This window comes from Gopherus flavomarginatus, chromosome 3 (assembly GCF_025201925.1).
Source record: "Gopherus flavomarginatus isolate rGopFla2 chromosome 3, rGopFla2.mat.asm, whole genome shotgun sequence".
NCBI lineage: Eukaryota > Metazoa > Chordata > Testudines > Testudinidae > Gopherus > Gopherus flavomarginatus.
In genome coordinates this window covers 283,307,691-283,327,772 of record NC_066619.1, presented here as the reverse complement: position 1 = coordinate 283,327,772, position 20,082 = coordinate 283,307,691, and the positions used below count along the sequence as shown (strand labels likewise).

At 39.2% G+C, this 20,082-nt stretch overlaps 1 protein-coding gene across 3 annotated transcripts in view; it reads right to left on the bottom strand.

The window, feature by feature from the left end:
• Positions 1-20,082, bottom strand: part of EXOC6B (exocyst complex component 6B) — a 435,787-nt gene that overhangs the window by 237,800 nt on the left and 177,905 nt on the right. For all 3 annotated transcript variants that reach the window (XM_050943361.1, XM_050943362.1, XM_050943363.1), the window contains exon 7: positions 503-679. In XM_050943361.1, coding sequence (XP_050799318.1) covers positions 503-679 — 177 coding nt within the window. The remainder of the gene's footprint in view (positions 1-502; positions 680-20,082) is intronic.

The window sequence follows — 20,082 nt, the reverse complement described above, 5'->3', positions numbered from 1 at the left end:
CCAAAACACTGAAAATTCTACTATGTGGCTCAAGGTTTTAATGAACCAGAATCTTTATAATCAAGTTATTTAAGCCTCTGATCACAGAAAATGTGTTTTCATTGTCAGCCAATATATATATCAGAGCATAATTCCACAAAGGCCAAAGTATCTGTTTAATGGACTTTCTTCCTTCTTTCAAATTAAATGGCCATGGAAGACATCAGACTATGACTCCTAGTAAGTGAAGGACTGGAGGAACCATCTCTAGTACAGAAAAGGGTAGTTCACTCTGTTCTCATTTAATTTTTGTCCTCTCCGCTGGATTGCCAATTGGGATGTGGTCCATAGCTCACTATGAACCATACTGAGACCCAACTACTCATTTCATATAGTCCACTAAACATCTTTCCATGATAAAAACCAATGTAGGGCAAATATGAGCTGGCAAACTGGATGTGAAATGTCCCATTTACAATCCCCTGAGCCATTCAATCTCCTGGCTTTTATATTATATGTGTACCTCTTCATCATCATCCTCATCTTCAACATCCAGGATCCCTGAATCCTGTTCAGACATGGGGCTAGTGTTTTTCACCTCCAGATCTGAGCTTGCACAGACATCTTTCTTATATTTCTTTCCACCACCTATCCTGGGATGCTGAGATACAATATTATCCAGGTTTCTTTGCTGCTGGGCCTAGAACAAAAGCAGATTTAAAAGTTACTGATGACATTCAGTGATTTATTAGTTTGGATCAAAAGATGTAATTGTTCAGAAAATGCTACAAATTAGACAAAAACCAAAACAAAACCCTCCACACTTGATGGAACTGACAATTTATTTAACATATTTTCTAACCTAGATATTCCAAATAAGCAGAAGACTCATTTCAAAACCGCAGGTGATTATGTAATAATGCAAACAATATCATGACCGTTCACAAATCACAATTCCAAACCCATCATGCTGCCATATTGATCTATTTATAACACTGATGGAGAGATATTAGACCACAGGCCATGTGGTGACTGTCACAGGATAAATTAAAGGGCTGACTTAACTGTTGGATGTGTTCCTCTATTCATCCCATGTTAACAGAAAACCCTCCACATCTGGGCCCCAGAGATTCCTGAAAGCATTTTTGTGGTACCCCAGGATAATGTAATTGTGCACTGTTCATTTACACGATCTGTAAAGGTACTCAACCGAAATTCTCTCAGTGAGGAGATAACCAGGATTCAGGACTGGAATGGATGACCCAGTAGAGATCCCTTTACAGGAAAATTGCTATATGGGTCTATGATCTTGATCTGTAGGCAGTGTTACAACCAAAGGTTTGTTTCTAGGGAACAATGTTATGCCAGAAAAGCACACATCTACTAACCTGAAACTGGGTATGGATTTTCTTTTTATTAGTGAGCGTAATATCTGTGAGAGTCAGGCAAACTGCTTAGTCCCAAACACCAAAGCTGGAAGAGGGTTTAAATTTGAAATTCAAAACTGAGATTATACATAGGTGTTACACTGTCCTATACACAACTGCAAAGCCTTGTTTAATCTGCCCCCCAAAAATGCTTGCCTTGCAGTAGAAGAGCTGATGCTATAGATGTGGACTGATATCTTGCTACAAGTAGAAGTATATCAAGTATTGCCTAAACATGAAAAACATGTTGAGATATACTGGGCTCTCCAGAATGTCTTTCCAAAAAGCTTTCCCCCCCCCCCTTTAAAGTGCAGGTTTTCCCCCTTTCAGAAACAGATTCACCTCATATCTGCACTGACTCCCTATGCTACCTTTAATTTCAACTGATACCTAAGTATTTAACTGCTTCTCTGAACCACTGAAAATCCCATTGGCAACACATCACGAATGGGTAAGAAGCAAACAGAGCACTCTTATTTATTCTGAGTAACTCAATACACTGAAACTTTGGAGACAGAGGACCACAGAACCAAGGTTTCAATTGCTAGTGACAGCAAGAGTGATATGCACTCTACATTAATGCAAGAGCCACTGGAAGGGAAAGGAGACATTTAGATTATTTTTGTTTCTGCAATGGGGGGGGAGAGAACAGAAGGTTTCCAAAATCCAAATCTGAAGGCATATGCTTTAATGAATGCATTTTGTAAAAGAGTGCATGAATGTAAACTTTCTCTTGCACTGTTTCAACACCGAGCCTTGCAGCAGTGTGATACTGTGGGAAACAGGAAAGTGAACATGCTTAGAAACCAAAAGATTAATTTAATCTATTGCCATTGCCCAAACTGAAAGAAAAATTAGACAGCAAACAAACTACGTAAATAGTGAAAAATAAATTAGGGGTTTAATTTTTTTGCTTTTAAACACCTAAGGTGTCAATATCACAAGTAAGAAATTTGTTTTTAAAGTATGATTTTTATTTTGACAGCATCTCTTTAATGTCAGCTCCTTTTTAACACCTGGTTGTGCAGAAATTTGCCACAATCAGGAATAGGGTTATTTATCCATATTAGAGAGAGAAGGATTTTAAAGCCCATATAGTCACATGCTACATTACTTTATATTTGATGCACAAAATACACCTAGATCTGCTTTGTGTCACAAGACTGACATACTTTTATGATGTCCATATATGTAACACAATCTACTCATTCTTAATAGATAAATACAACCATTCAAATCAAAGAATTTTTAAAAAATAATCACCGTTGGCAATAAACATCATTGCGTAGGAAAGCAGAATGATGGAGTTTAATGCTAAATGCCTGGGAGCTACTTATTGTACTGTGCAGTAGCACAATCTTGACCTCTAGTGGTTGGAAAGCAGCAGAAAAAAATAATTAGGTTAAGCTTCAATGAGAAGAGAAAATAATGGCTGGGCTGAGATGAGCAACAAACAGCAGAGACACTATTCTAAAGAGACCTAAGACTGAGGCTCAATGACAGATTTTAGCAAGGCTGTCCCAGGCAAAAAGTCTGTTCATTAGCATTGCACAAGAGAAATCTTCCCGGTGGTTGTGACACTTCAAACAGGATGAACAACTGGGAAACAGAGTGGCAAATTCTGCACCAGAGTCTCTAACTCCAGAAGCTCCACTCCATATAAACCTATTGCAACATCAGATACCAAGGATTAGGACTCAAACGGAATAAGCTTTTGTTCTTTCCAGCGTTCAAGCGAGATAGATCCTGGACTCATTTCTGCTCTCAGACACGCCGATTCAGGCCAAAGCAATTCATCTGAAGTGAACTAAGTTATAAAGTGAACATAATGTAAATGATACTAAATTCAAGCCTAAGTGTCTGTGAAAATCTCCCAGGTGTATAGAATCATTTGTCCTCTTGCCCTTTTAAAAAGAGTATAAGCAAAATGTTCTCCCAATACAAAGAAACATTAGTCTTTAAAAGATCCTAAAATGGGCGGTTCAAAGAAAAATTGTATAGGAAATAAAGTAGTGACATTGGTCATGGGAGAGAGGGAAAAATAACAAAGGAGTGAGCATGCTGGAGGTAAACGAGTTTGTACTTTCACCCTCTAAGCTTTAAAAGTATTCAATAAGTATTAGCATATGAAGCTGAAATATAGAACTAATGGCAAGAGAGGGCATATTACGCAAAATCTCTCTGAATAGAGATCATGTGACATTCCCTCCCACGGTACACCACTTGTAGGTGAATTTTATTTTTATTTGGACAGAGTGCAAGTATTGATTATTTTTGTTTCTGTGCAAAGCATATTTGTTAATTAGTGAATCCTAGACAGGTCTGAACCAAAATCCCACAGCCAAACATTGTGTCTCTAACAAGAGCCGCCAAACACCACAGACCTGATTATTCCTAAACCTGGGAGTTCTGAATCCGGATCTGAACTCTAGCTTTCCTGAAGCTCAGGTTGTTTGGGTTCGGCCTACCAGAGGAAAAGGAATTGGAGCAATGAATTTAACTCCAAACCCAGCTCTGAGGTTCTTAATGTGGTTTTAGTTCAGGCCAATCTTTATTAAAGAGTATTTCTCCTTGTATTCTCTGTTCTACCACTGCAGATCCATGAAAGGCAGTTAGAGGGATTCCCATGAAGACTATGAGCATCTCGTCATGTAAGAAGGAGCTGTATGCTTTTATGAATTACACACAAGTCTCCGATAATAAAAAGAAAAAGCTATCCCGTGCTACATTAACTAACTCTTACGTCCTTCACATGCACCAAGAAAACAAAACACCATCACATACAAAAGTCTGAGAACCACGGGTGTAATATACTGGTGACCTCTTTCACATAGCAAGCCTCTGAATGCAAACCCCCTTATAAATTAAAAACACTTTTTTGTATATTTAACACTATTATAATTGCTGGAGGCAAAGCAGGGTTTGGGGTGGAGGCTGACAGCTCGTGATCTCCCATGCAATAACCTCATGACCCCTAAGGGATCCTTACCCCCAGTTTGAGACTCCCTGCATTACACCTAATGAAAGCAACACAGCCATAGCTGATCACTATGAAGTACATTCCCTATATTGCTATAGCGATTGGTCTTGCTAAAACACTGATCTGATGCTATGTTAGCTTGCATTTCAGCTATGTTAAAGGCATTCTTACAGAAATGCTAAAATGAAGTTGAGAATTAGTTCACAATGCTCAGATCCTAAAAGAAACAGATTCTCTTAAGTCTGTAATCTAGATGTTACACTCGAGCTCTATAAAGTACATGCCAGAAAAAAAAAATTATTTGCTGTGTGTGTCTGTGGGGTTTTTTTTATTTTGGCAAGACACAAATTGGACTGAAGTGACCTGTAAGTGAGAAATATTAAATTTTCTTTAACTTCTGCAAACGTGGGTGAAGTCACCAAGGTTTCAGTTTCACCTTGTGTGTAAGAAAACCAGGGAGAGGCCCAGAGAAAGCTGCTATGAAGGAGTGTGAGCTTAACTGCCAAAGAACTCTGCTGCTGCCCGCACCTTATACACACATGCACACGCGCGGGCACACACCCTTCCTGGGCTCTGGCAGGGAGAAAGCTGTACAATATGTTTGACACTGCACATAAAGGAAGAAAAATGACCTGCATCAGAGGCACATTTGGATTTTAATGCTCTGTTTCACATAAAGGCATCTGTAGGGAGCCCAATGAAGAGGCACACGTTAGAAACCACATCAAAGCATAAGCGACACTCCAGCATGACCTCTGAAAATTGGCCTGGGGCCAAGGCGGGGAGGCCCTCAAAAAAAAACCCTTACCTTTTGGTGTGGTTTACATGAAAGCAAGTGCATTTTTCTATTATTCTGTAAAACTGCCTCTATTACACAGAACTATCAATCTCTGTACTCTCTGCTTAATGTGACAATAAAAGAGAGGGAGGTTAAGAAACAAATGTCTGTTCACAATGCACATTAAATTTAATAATCCCCGTAGTTTAAATCCCCTTTAAGCACAGTCATTTTCATCTGCTCGAAAGGCTAGTGCAGGGGCAGGCCAATTTCGTTTGCGCTCACCAACAGCTGTGCAACTGACCTGATCAGGCAAACCCCCGTCCTTCTAAAAAGAGCACCTGTTGGGGGAGGGGGGAACTGGATGGCTCAGGTAACGGGATACAGAGCCTACTGCCCCTAGGTAGCAGGATCAAATCTAGGTCACTAATGACCTAAATGTGTTAACCATCAGATGGCTAGTCACTGGTCTATGGTCTGAAACAGGTTGGAGGTTTCTGTTCAGTTCCACAGTTGTCAAGTGTCCAGCTAACTAAAAACCACTCACACAATTGACACTAACAATCCTCCTTGTTGGTAGGCTGAGAGAGCACAGACTGAACAGACAAGGAAAATAAGCCATCTGCCCATTCGTAGTGCTTGTCTACACTGGGAAGCTATTGCCGAATAAGCTCGGGTGTGAATTGAAAGCACAAAGCGCTATTCCCTACTCAATCCCAATATGGACACAATCACTCCACACTGATTTCCTTCTCGCAGCTTGGCTTACATCACTTCCAAAGTGGTCAGCTATTTTGCAATTGCCATTCTTGGATATTTCTCCACGTCCACAAATATTTACAGGTGACATCTCCCAGCCAGAGTAGAGCAGTGTCCGGTAGTGCTAAATTCTCAATGAAGCTGTAAAAGGAGAAGGATAGTTACCCCCACCTCTCCCCAACACACACACACAAAGGTCACCCTTAACTAACAGTTCATATACAAGTCTTCACATTCTGGAGTCCAGCCTTGTACTTTTAGTTTCCAGATCAAACTCTCATGAAGAGTAAGACTGCAGGTAAGTGTAACTACCTGGGAGATTTACAACGAACCAAAGGGTAGGGACATGTTACGTGCCAGGCCATGCATTCCTTTATTCTTTGCCTGACAAGGCCCTGGAACGTTTTCCTTTTCAAATATATCAGCAACTTTAGGAACTAACCATTTTAAACAGCAACACACATTTTTTTGTATTGATTTGCCAGCGCTGAGGGCAATGCATATGCCTCATCTTCACTCCCATTGCTTCCACCCATCAATGAAACTGACAATGTTTACTTTAAAATAAAGAAGCTAATTAGCTCTTTCCTGAGGAGATAGTAGATATGGCCCAGCAAAGAATGATTTATTATTTAAACATGGCTGAAGTATTGTTGTGGTTAGCTTTAGTGGTTTTGATTAGTTACTGAACATTTGCTGCTGTGATTGTTTTATAGACTGCTCTAATGGACTGAGATGTAGAACTTTAAAGAATATCTCTAGGAATGGAATACATATTCCTTAAAACAATATTAAAAAAGCAGACTTGCTACAGGGGAAGAAAAAAGAAAGTTAATAAAAAATGACAATGTGGCTGGCTCTCTGCCAAAGAACCATTTGAAAGTTATAAAATCACTCTCAGATCAGATCAAAGCGTGTATTATTACTGCAAGGTGTAAACTCAACACATCAACACAACTTCTGTTAAGTTTCAACCAAAATCCAGTCACTTGTCAGGACGCTAAGAGTTTTTGCTTATCTGCTTTCTCAGTGCTAACTGGTTATCATGGAGCGCAATTTGCCCAAAGTAAATCTGACAAAGTTCACCGTCAGTGCAGGAAATGGGGCCCAAGAACGTGATTTTTACTTGATGCTTGGTCTTAAGAAAAAGTTTGAAAACTCTAAATCTCTGAAGAGAGAACACTCTCCAATATTTCACTGTTAACACCAAGAACAGAGTTTTCTGCAAGTTCCCACACTCCTCTCCCCAGTAACGTGACCACCACACCCTCACCCACCCCCATTGCTGAAATCGAGATTGTGACACTGATTCAAGTATGGTGTAATAAATGTGCACTCTTCGTGTGATAACGTAGACTTACTGGATCAAGCATGAAACTGACAACCAGGAATTTTTGAGTTCTTTTCATAGCTCTGTTACTTACATCCTTCGTACCCTTGGGCAAATGTTTTAACCTCGCTCTGTCTCATCTTACCCAGGTATAAAATATGGTTACTACTACATATATCCTCATAGGGTGTTAGAAGGATTAACTAGTTTAGGTTAGTCAGGGTTATGAATATTTAAAGCTCTTTATAACCACTGAATACTGCTAACCTGTTTTCTGGGACACCTACTATAGTACAGTAAGTGGAGAGAATGATTCTAATAAAGATTCACTCAACTACTAGCTATAGTCCACAGAGAATATATCCTATGCTAAAATGATAAACTCTCAGCCAGGAGAAGCAATCAAGTACTATAGGTCAATACAGAATAGAGCTTAAAGAAAAACAGGTTTTTAAAAATGAGTCCTCTCTCAAAGCAGCAATGAAGATTTATACCCACTGCTGATCTGACCCCAAGAACGAGCCACCTGAATGTGTGTATCAGAAGTAACCAGGCTAATGTTATGTATTCCAGAAGGAATAGAGGAGCGGAGAATTAGAATTAGTTTTCTGCATAAATGAGCAGACCCAAAACAGCAGTGGATGCAATGCTTTATCAGGCTTCTCAGACATATGATTTAACAGGAATAGAATTTGGTTGCTCGAGAAAATATCCTGACAAATGTCAATATTCATATCTTTGATTTTTTTTAAATCCCCAAACCTCTCATCGTTGCCCTATTACCCAAAGCAAAATAGCAGAGTGCTCAGTCAAATAACTATGAATGTTAATCACTCACTAACCATTTCGAAGTTCATAATCAAAGATGTTTCTGAGCATAAACAGCTGATGAAGTCTCCTGCTCCCTGCAACAATGTTTACTCTGCAGCAGTTGTTAGTACTGTCTTTTCATAGAACACAGAGCATGCAAAAATGCACAGTGTCTTTGCTGAGATTTAATTATGGCTCAAGGCATATGTGAACACATTTTTCCTGCACCTCAGTCCCAGTTAAATTCATCAGAAGGATCAATACATAAAAATAATAAGAGCAACTAGATAATCTCAGCAAAAAAATGGTAACCAGCTCAATTATTCCTTTCACATAAAAAATGGTTAAATTGTGCCAGAATAGGGGCATGGAACAGCTTCTGAATTAGGAGAGATTAATAAAACTGGGACTTTTCAGCATGGAAAAGAGATGACTTAGGGGGGATATGACAGAGGTCTATAAAATCATGACTGGTGTAGAGAAAGTAAATAATGAGGTGTTTACTCCTCATAACACAAGATCTAGGGGTCACCAAATGCAATTAAAAGGCAGCAGGTCTAAAACAAACAAAAGGAAGTATTATTTTCACACAACTCACAGTCAACCTGTGGAACTCTTTGCCAGAGGATGTTGTGAAGGCCAAAACTATAAAAAGGTTCAAAAAAGAACTAGATAAATTCCTGGAGGACAGGTCCATCAATGGCTGTGAGCCAGGATGGGCAGGGATGGTGTCCCTAGCCTCTGATTGCCAGAAGCCTCTGTTTGCCAGAAGGTGGAAAACAATACTAGGCCAGATGGACCATTGGTCTGACCAATTATGGCCATTCTTATGTTTTTACATAGATATGGAGAAGCAAGGATGGGTTAAGCGCTTTCTTCTCCATAAGGAGCTATCAATAGCCTTGTAAGTACTTCTGTGTTTGAATGTGCTCCTGATGGGACAAATGTAAAAGAACTGTTAAAAAGAAAAGCTCCAGACAGGAGGTCTGTTCTTCAGAGATTGAGGGCAAGAGAGTAAAATCTAAATTCAAAGGCTTAAACTCTCTCTTTAAAAGGCTACTGAGGAAACACACTGCCTCCCTTCCACAATCCTTAAGTCTTGCTGTGGTCTAAACACTCATATTACACAGTGACTACACCTAGACACTGAAACTTGGCAGCAGGCAGCCAAAATATGACCAAGGCAATTTATTTCTCCAAAGTTAGTATTCAAAGAGAATCCCAAGTCTTGGAGCAGTGCTCCCGAGACTGAAATCCTTAAACCTCAACATTCAGAGCCTTTAGGCAGTTCCACTGGAAATGGTATATGCCAGCCCACACTGGTAAGAATTACTCTTGCCTCAATCATCTTTCTTTAGGATTGTTAGTACAACTTATGGATTTTCCATTAAAGTTACCACTATTTAGCAATTGTAAACTTTTGAAAGAACAACCATAAGATTTTGTTCAGAGTTATGAACAACCTACATTCCCAAAGTGTAGACTGAGTAACGCTGAGTTACTACTGTACTCTATGTAGATATCTCCACTTGCAAATTGGGTGTATGAAGGCACAGAGGTTGAGTGACTCATCCAAGGGCATAAAGTGAGTCTGTGACAAAGACAGATTTAGAACTCAGCAGTTCCCAGGTCTTTGCTCTGTGGTCATTTCGATAAACTATTCCAGCCCTCAAAAAATGTTTTGCTATTCAGTTAAGTTTTTCTCATATCTTGGCCACTACTTGGTTTTGCTGTTTTTTGTTTTTTTTTAAAGCTGCCTTTTCTCTGAGATCTTCAAAACTGCTATGCCTTCGAACATCCTCTGTGTGCCTTGTCTAGGACTTCACAGATGAGTTGCCTTTCAAGATCCTGTTTTTGTTTCCATTTGTCAGTCTGGGTTTTGTACTTTCTTTTTAAAAAAAAAAAAGTCTGAGAAACTGGCTGAAGACAATATTGTGCACGTCTTTCTTGGACGGTCCCGATTATCCTGGAACAGAGAAAGATATATCTGGATATGAGAACTATTCAAGGATGATGCCTTGAGAAGTAAAGTCATGCACAAAATGCATGAGATGTTGTCTGGCCTTTCCCCAAGGCAGTCTACAAGTTTGATAAGTGAGCATGGAAGTTCTGGGAGGGAGATGTTCTTCAGCAGAGTTAAGAAAAAGTTCCCACAGACTCTAGATTTTGTGTCAGAGATCTTATGTGATGATCTGAGAACAGGTTCCATAGCTGGTTTTCAGATGCATCAAAGTAATCTGCAAGCTACTATGAAATTTAGCCAAAAGGATGGATGATGATCTCTTCTGGCCTCACACCATGAGAATTCAAAATTTTGCAGGATACATACTCAATAATGGCTCCTGGTATAACCTTGTTAATGCCTTTCCCTCACCTCTGCATTAGCGGTTCATCAGCTCCATGAATTGCCCAGCTGAGGCACTTTCCCAGTGTCAAGCCCATTAATAGCTCCTAATGCCCTATTTGCACTGAATCTTAAAATCATAGGACTGGAAGGGACCTTGAGAGGTCATCCAGCCCAGTCTCCTGCACTCATGGCAGGACTAAGTATTATCTAGACCACCCCAACAGGTGTTGGTCTAACCTGCTCTTAAAAATCTCCAATGATGGAGATTCCACAACCTCCCTAGGCAATTTATTCCAGTGCTTAACCATCCTTGCTGCAATTTAAGCCCATTGCATCTTGTCCTATCCTCAGAGGTAAGGAGAATAATTTTTCTCCCTTCTCCTTGTAACAACCTTTTACAAGTACTTGAGAACTGTTATGTCCCTTCTAAGTCTGCATCTCAGACTGTTTATGCATATTTTCTTTGCTAATTGGACTCATTCTCAGTGCTTTTAGCCTCAAATCATATAATGTCAAATACAAGCTTCAGCTGTGTGTCAATCCACTTCTTACTGTCTTCACATCAAAACTGGATGTCTTTCTGGAAGATAAATGTTAGCCAAACAAGTTACTGGAGGCTCAAGGGGTAACTAGGTGAAACAATGGCCTGTGTTATGCAGGAGGTCATACTCAATTATCTAATAGTCCCTTCTGGCCTTCAACTCTATGAATCTACAGAAGAGTTTTATAACTCAGATTTTGTATTATACTTATTTGAGGTGAAAAAAATATTGTGTACAAAGGAGATGACAACCAGGGTAAAAATAAATCTCGTACTTCTCTCTAGGCATGACAAACTTTTGGTTACAATAACTATTCCCTAACTGCTACAATGGCCATAAATTGGAAAAAATGAATTAAAAATACAGAGGAAGAAAAATAATGAAGGAAATAAGGAGCAGGCTGACTACAAGGGATGTTTCTCCAAGCAGGCTGACTACAAGGGATGTTGAGTGGCATATTATGTTTTTTCATTTAAAAAAAATTTCACGTAGAAGCAGCTATATGAAGCTATCTGAGAGCATTAAATTTTTGTTTGGCTCATTTCTTTTCACTTAAAGTCCACTAAGATTTTTAAATGAAAGGTAAAATATCCTGTTAAGACACACCTATTTTCTAAGCAATCATTCTGAAAGTTTAAATAATTTGGCTTTCTGAGAAGGAATACTGGGAGGAAAAATGGCAGAGCATTCGCAAAGCTTACTGCATTACACAGCACAAACCCATGCTCTCTCCAAACTATCCAGTCATTTAAACTTTCAAAAAACAGTCTCTCCAAGAACGTATTTGTACACTCAACATTCTGGACAACTGTCTGTCATATCAAAGGATGTTTCCAAGAGAAACTTTTTCCCTAAGTTTGTTATTGAGCATATCATTTGTACTTCAAATAGTAAGGTATTTTTTAATTATGCAACACTGTGAATACATGTGAATAACTCAAGACTTGAAATTAACACAAACTGCCCTTGTAAATTAACTTCAAATTTATCATAATTTCTCCCCATTCAAAACTTTTAACACTTGTTGAAGAATTAACGGGAGCTATTCACGTTAAAAATATATGTACAGTTCACTGTCTATCCACAAGTTTCAATAATTCTCATTAAGAACTACAAAATGTAAATGCCAGAGTTATTTACTGAACATGCTCTGCCCTCTACAGGCTAATTTGGAAACAGTATAGAGAATTATATTTAATTATTTCAACAATGCCATAGGTGTGCCTAGGTCTTCATAAATAAGACAACATAATTCCTGTCCTGAAAAGTTAACTCTTTAACCCTGAAGAGATTTTAAAGGGCTGTTATATATCTGATTTATTTTCTTGTCTAGATAATAGTTACTTTCCTTTTCAAGTCACAAACATTTCAGTAAAATATTAGAACTTGTACCATCTACAATGTGACTGAAACCTTCTACCAAAACACCTCAACATGAAAAGTTTCTGCTCAACTGGATTGAAAGCCTGGCTCCATTGAAGTCAGTGGGAATTTTGCCATTAATTTCAATGGAGCCAGGATTTCACTCCCAATATTTAGTTTTGCGGAGTATTAAAATACGAGAGAAAAATACAAAATATAAACCAGATCAGATTAGAGACTGGGCAGAATCCAATCTATTTTACAATTCTACAGTGTCAAGTTAAATCCCCCTCTTGTCCCACCTCAAATAATCCAGACTGTCATGAGAATAGTACAATTACAAATGCAGTATACACTGACAGCAAACTGATAGAATTAAAAATACTGTACTGCGATCCTAACAATGAGTAAGATCCTATCTCAAGTATTCTAGCTATTGATCTTGTCAGTACCTGCATTTTGGCTAAACAAGAAATTAGTCCCAGCCCAAAAGCATGATGATGTTACATTTGGCCATTTTTTACTTGTGCTAGGACTATAACAGGGTTTTAAAAGTACTTCAAAAAAGCATTATATGCAGTAATTTCAATCATTAGTATTACTTCTAACTTCTAAATTTAGGCATCTAAATAAAATAGCCTGATTTTCAAGTCTCTTGAGTACTTTCAGATCCCACATGACTTCCATGGTATTTGTGAGCGCTCTGCACTTTTGAAAGCTAAGGAGCCTTAATAGGAATTAAGAAACGCCATTTTGCGGCACTGAGGCATAACGTGTTTTAGCTATTTTGGTTGTCTCAGTCAAACTTGGCTGTTTCCTGCCAGTGCTATTTAAAAGATAAAAAAATAAGAACACAGTCTGAACAAAGTATTATATGCATTTCTAGTTCATAAAAACAGCTTAAAACTCATGAGAACGTGACTATGCATAAAAAATAAATCTCTACAGATTAAACATATTGCATTCACTAACTACAAGATATTACCATATCACTTATTGGGTTTTTTTTTTAAGTGCAGTTATTATTCATTACCTGTACAAGACTAATGGTAAAGCAGGGTTTGGGTTAAGCTGTGACAGCCCAAGTTGAGTATTTAGAACTTGGTACAGTCAGTCTTCATAGCAAAGAGCAGCGCTAGCTTGGATATGTTGCATCCTCCCAGCTTGTGACCAATGTGTACAATAAAGCCATAGAATTTTTGTAATGCCAATAGTGTGCTCGGTCCTTTACAGGTGAACACACACATTTTCAAACTTGTGTATTTTGCCATTTTCCTAACTCATCTTTCAGCACGTAAATAAAAGTAGCCTGTTTTTCAAATCTCCTGAGTGCTTATAGCCTCTGTATGGCTTCAGTGGTATTTGTGAGTGGCACCATGTTTTAAACATACAAAAGCAAGTACTTCTTCACAAAACATACAGTCAACCTGTGGAACTCATTGCCAGGGGATGTTGCAAAGGTCAAAAGTATAACCAGGTTCAAAAAAGAATTAGGTAAGTTCATGGAGGATAGGTACAGCAATGTCTACTAGCCAAGAACAACAACTCAGAAAACTACAAGCCAGTTAGTTTAACTTCTGTGCCAGGGAAGATAATGGAGCAAGTAATTAAGGAAATCATCTGCAAACACTTGGAAGGTGATAAGGTGATAGGGAATAGCCAGCATGGATTTGTAAAAAACAAAATCACGTGAAACAAATCTCACAGCTTTCTTTGATAGGATAACGAGTCTTGTGGATAAAGGAGAAGCGGTGGATGTGCTATACCTAGACTTTAGTAAGGCATTTGATACAGTCTCGCATGACATTCTTACCGATAAACTAGGCAAATGCAATTTAGATGGGGCTACTCTAAGGTGGGTGCATAACTGGCTGGATAACTGTACGCAGAGAGTAGTTATTAATGGTTCCCAATCCTGCTGGAAAGGTCTAACAAGTGGGGTTCCGTAGGGTCTGTTTTGGGACCGGCTCTGTTCAATATCTTCATCAACGATTTAGATGTTGGCATAGAAAGTACACTTATTAATTTTGCAGATGATACCAAACTGGGAGGGATTGCAACTGCTTTGGAGGACAAGGTCATAATTAAAAATGATCTGGACAAATTGGAGAAATGGTCTGAGGTAAACCAGATGAAGTTTAATAAAGACAAATGCAAAGTGCTCCACTTAGGAAGGAACAATCAGTTTCACACATACAGAATGGAAAGAGACTGTCTAGGAAGGGGTACGGCAGAAAGGGATCTAGGGGTTATAGTGGACCACAAGCTAAATATGAGTCAACAGTGTGATGCTGTTGCAAAAAAAGCAAATGTGATTCTGGGATGCATTAACAGATGTGTTGTGAGCAAGACACGAGAAGTCATTCTTCCGCTCTACTCTGCACTGGTTAGGCCGCAACTGGAGTATTGAGTCCAGTTCTGGGCAGTGCATTTCAAGAAAGATGTGGAGAAATTGGAGAGGGTCCAGAGAAGAGCAACAAGAATGATTAAAGGTCTTGAGAACATGACCTATGAAGGAAGGCTGAAAGAATTGGGTGTGTTTAGTTTGGAAAAGAGAAGACTGAGAGGGGACATGATAGCAGGTTTCAGGTATCTAAAAGGGTGTCATCAGGAAGAGGGAGAAAACTTGTTCACCTTAGCCTCTAATGATAGAACAAGAAGCAATGGGTTTAAACTGCAGCAAGGGAGATTTAGGTTGGACATTAGGAAAAAGTTCCTAACTGTCAGGGTGGTTAAACACTGGAATAAATTGCCTAGGGAGGTTGTGGAATCTCCATTTCTGGAGATATTTAAGAGTAGGTTAGATAAATGTCTATCAGAGATGGTCTAGACAGTATTTGGTCCTGCTATGAGGGCAGGGGACTGGACTCGATGACCTCTCGAGGTCCCTTCCAGTCCTAGAGTCTATGAATCTGTGAATCTATAAGATGGTTGGGTACGCAACTCCATTCTCTGGGTGTCCCTAGCCTCTGACTGCCAGAAGCTGGGAGTGGATGAAAGAGGATGCATCACCTGATAGTTGTCCTGTTCTGTTCACTCCCTCTGATGTTCCTGGTGTTGGCCACTGTCAGAAGACAGGATACTGGTCTGACTCAGTATGGCCATTCTTATTTTGAGTGCTCAGCACTTTTGAAAGTCCAGCTGTTTATATTAGGGATTCAGAAACGTCATTCTGGGACACTGGTTTTGAAAATTTTGGCTGATGTGTTTGCCCCAAAAAGGGTTCAAGTCACTCATTCACTATGGTTTTGACTGGTTGACGTACTGCAGTGGCCTAACTGACTGCAGACACAATGTAACCATCTAAACCTAGTGGAGACTGGTTTTCTGTTGAATTTCACTTGAATTCAATGACATCATTAGAAAGCATTTATAAATCAGCAGTACAGTCCCTTCATGGTAGAATATGGCATAGAGGACAGGAACTCAGCCTGGGAGCATTTTTCAAAACTTACATTTCACAAGAAAAAAAATCTGCATTAAAAAAAAATTATATAAAAAAGAGGGGAAAAAAGAATTCGTTTCAGATGTGGTGTGGTTTTTCATTTTGTTTTTTCACATTTGTAAAGCACAGAAAATGGTTTAGATTTAAAGAATTAAATTTAAAACCTAATTTGATCATCAAAACATGTTTGATGCTATTGAAGAAAATCTTCAGTGGACAATATATGAAACAAGAAAAGTAAGTTTTTGTTTTTTTGTACCCTCTGCATGTACACTTCCAAGATTAACTCAAAGGCTCAGAATCTGACACTGCCCCCTCAGGATGCTGGAACAATTTATATAATGGGGGTGCTGACAGCCATTCAACCAAACAGTAAACCCGGTATATAATGGAAACCACTTCAAGCCAGGGGGTGCAGTCTCACCAAGGCATCTCTAGTTCCAGCACCTATGTACCCCCTTTGCACAGAATGCATAGGCTTTAGTCTCCCAAAAACTAAACCTTCCTTCCTTAAAAGCCACATTCAGGAAGCCTTCCAATATACTGATCCCTCAATGATCACTACACCATCTCACACTGAACTGCTCATCTTGTGTATCATGCTTGCCTGAGTTAGACTGAGTTCCTCAAGGAGACCCTGTCTTTCAGTGTCCTTTACAAGTGGCAGACACCTCATATGCTGTATAATCACGCTATAGTTAATAATACTTGGCATTTACGTAGTACCTTTCACCCAAGAATCTCAAACTTATGCTGGTGAAAGAGACAAGCTTCCGAGCTACACAGAGCCAGTAAAAGATATTGCTTCACCCGCTTTGTCTCTATCATTAATTTTAGTCTAAATTTGAGGTTACTTTCAAATCTATAGTTTTAAATATAAATTGGCATTACTTAGTGAGACGGAAGGCCATGTTACCTAGTGGTCAGCAAAGGGACTGGAGTTTCAGAAATGATGGGTCTATTTCCCACTATATCAGTGGCTCACTTGGACATCTGAGCAAACTGGGGTTATTTAGTCTGCAGAAGAGAAGAGTGAGGGAGGGATTTGATAGCAGCCTTCAACTACCTCAAAGGGGGTTCCAAAGAGCATGGAGCTTGGCTGTTCTCAGTGGTGACAGATGACAGAACAAGAAGCAATGCTATCAAGTTGCAGTGGGGGAGGTCTAGGTTGGATATTAGAAAAAACTATTTCACTAGAAGGGTGGTGAAGCACTGGAATGGGTTATCCAGGGAGATGGTGGAATCTCCATCCTTAGAGGTTTCTAAGGCCTGGCTTGACAAAGCCCTGGCTGAGATGATTTAGTTGGTGGTGGACCTGTTTGAGAAGGGGATTAGACTAGATGGCCTCCTGAGGTCTCTTCCAACCCTAATATTCTATGATCTTAGGCCAATCATTCAGCACCTATGTGCTTCTGTCTTCATGGGTGAAATCCTGGCCCTACTGAAGTCAATGGGAGTATTTCTTCAGAAGAAGTCCTCTATCGCTCAAAAGCTGGTCTCTCTCACCAACAGAAGTTGGTCCAAGAAAAGGAATTACCTCTCCTTCCTTGTCTCTCTGATATCCTGGGACCAACACAGATATACCACCACTGTAGCCAAAATCAACAATAGCTTTCACAGAAAATGCAACTTTAAAATTAGCATCTCCTTGGACTTCTCTATAGTAAAAATTTTATAACCCTTCTACATGTGGTACTCAGCTATAAAACACGTTAGTGGGAATAATGACCTTAACTACATTTCATTGTATATAGTAATGTTTCATGATTGGCAAAGATACCATGGTTCCTAATACTAACATTTTTCCATTTCAAATTTACTAGCTAATTTTATGGAAACAAATAAAGGAACCTGCATATTATACATGCAATAATGACAAAAGCATAACTCTAAAAGAACCACAAGACAAATCTCTCACCCTTTTCCTACTCCCCTTCCAATTTTAATTTATATACTATAAAAACCAGTGTCTTTCAGCTGTGCTGTGGACCCTCCCTTAGTCCCCTTCAGTAGCTCCCCTTCTAGCAACTGGCACATGTGCAGCCCAGCTGTACACGTCTAATATGCAGATGCTGAATTCTACACTGCTGGACAGTATTTTGAAAGGTAGTGGGGGCATTTACCCTCAATTCTTTCACAGGCAAGTTCACCAGTGTAGATAAATAAGAAAACAAAAACAAAAAAAAAAAACACTTTTAAAAAAAATAAGTCAAAGCATCACAACACAGTGTTAACAGGGGAAGTCGGATGGTCACATTTAGACATGATTTAAGCAGTTGCACCTGTAACTGGCATTAATGGCTTGCACCTGCTTTTCTCAAGGTGTGAATTTGGTATGGAGAAAGCTTTGGTGATCCATTTTGTTATTGCATCAGAACAAGTTAAAGGTAAGAAGTAGTTTCCTGGGACAAAAACCGGGAAGGGATGCTGAAAGGATAATACCACATCACCATCATCATTTTGGAATGAGGAGAATAATGAGTTCTTGCTAGACATCAACCCAAAACCAGTTATAAAGGCCTTTCCCAATATCTATGAACATTCTTTACATCAGTAAAAATGTTAGACTGAGTTTGCCTAGTTAAGAATGCTTTATTTCAGGATAACACAGAAATCCCAAGTCCATCTATGTACTTCAGAGCACTCAGTAGTGGAACAGGTTCACCAACATTTTAAAACAGAGAACAATTCGGCTGTTACTTTACTGCTGAACTCTTTCGCACTCCATGAAGTTCCAGGAAAACATTCCTGTTCACAAAATTAATCTGGTCCGCACATGGGATCTGGATAAAATGAGGTGGTGGGAGAAGACAAAAACACGACCGCCAGCATATTGTTTACAGGAACATCTTCAGTGATGTAAGTCTACATGGGGGGGTGGGGGAAGTATGTTGTCAATTCTAACCCTGGGATATGAATCAAGACAACATGTTGTCAACACGTTCGTTTGTCAAATGTTTCACTTACTCTGGAGTCTCAGGACTGCTAAGTAACTATGTTTTAAGTGACTCCTGTACTAATTTCTGTGTTTTTCACTTCATCTTGTTTTCTTGGGAGAGGCATAGATGGCAAGCTATAAGAACAGTTATGTTAGTTCATTTTTCTTATTAGCCCATTATCTCCCTTGAACCTCTATTTGTCTTACAAATACTTTTCCAACAGTCATTCTCAGGCACCTAACCTTCTTCAATTCACACTTCTCTGGAAGCCTACACACGAGTTGTCATATTTCTTTGATCAGTAAAAAAATAAAAATACATATGAATTTGAAAAGCTGAGGGGCAGGGTTAAGTGTCCTTGGTCAGCCCAGGAGGCAGACATCCTGTGAATAGGTACACTATAAGCAGTGGTTTTGCCTAAAGACTTGTGTGAAGGGACCACCAGTTTTCATGACCAGTCATTCAAAGTTTTATTTTCTGCTGAGACTGACAAAAAGGATGCTAATTAATAACAATTCAACTTGTGAATTTTGTGATATGAATACCTAGGATTTAGACACCAATAGCTAGCTAAGCAAAGTGACAGTACATAAATTGTATGTCACATCTTTCATACCAAAGCTAGCCCAGAGCACTATAGAATAGATTGCTAGTAGGAATACAATGATTGCATACATGACCACGGCAACTAATATTAAGCAACAGATCACATGACTGAGATTGACCTTTTCTGGAGATTTTGAGCTGTGTTAACTGATTTTGAGACTTGCAGTTTTATAAGTATTCAGTGGGAGATTCTTCAATGGGGCAATTTCAGAATCAGGTTTCTAAATCACTACCAGCGTTTCTTCTTCCTGCTAGCTTTGGTGACAGTGCATTCACAACTACCTCCCTTAACTCTGGGGCGCCACTGGCTGATTCTGTACAAACTGCAGACTGCAGAATATTTTGTTACTAGAAAACCTAGGAGTGAGTATCAAGTATTTACTGTCTGTAGGTGTGCCATTTATTAGTCCACAAAATAAGGACTGAAGAGAAAGAATATCAAAATATCAGTCTTTTCCTATCATGGTGGTAGAAAATGAAACTGCCTTGTGATGTTCAGTGACATGATTTTTTCCTCATGCTGGTAACTCACAACAGGTTGGGTCTGCAGATAGTGTACTTTAAATGGATGATGGCCCAGTGACACTAAGGCCACGTCCAGACTAGGAATTAAAATCGATTTTAGATACGCAACTTCAGCTACGAGAATAACGTAGCTGAAGTCGAATTTCTAAAATCGAGGTACTCACCAGTCTGGACGGGGCGGCATCGATGTCCGCGGCTCTCCGCGTCGATTCCGGAACTCCGTTCGGATTGATGGAGTTCCGGAATCGATGTA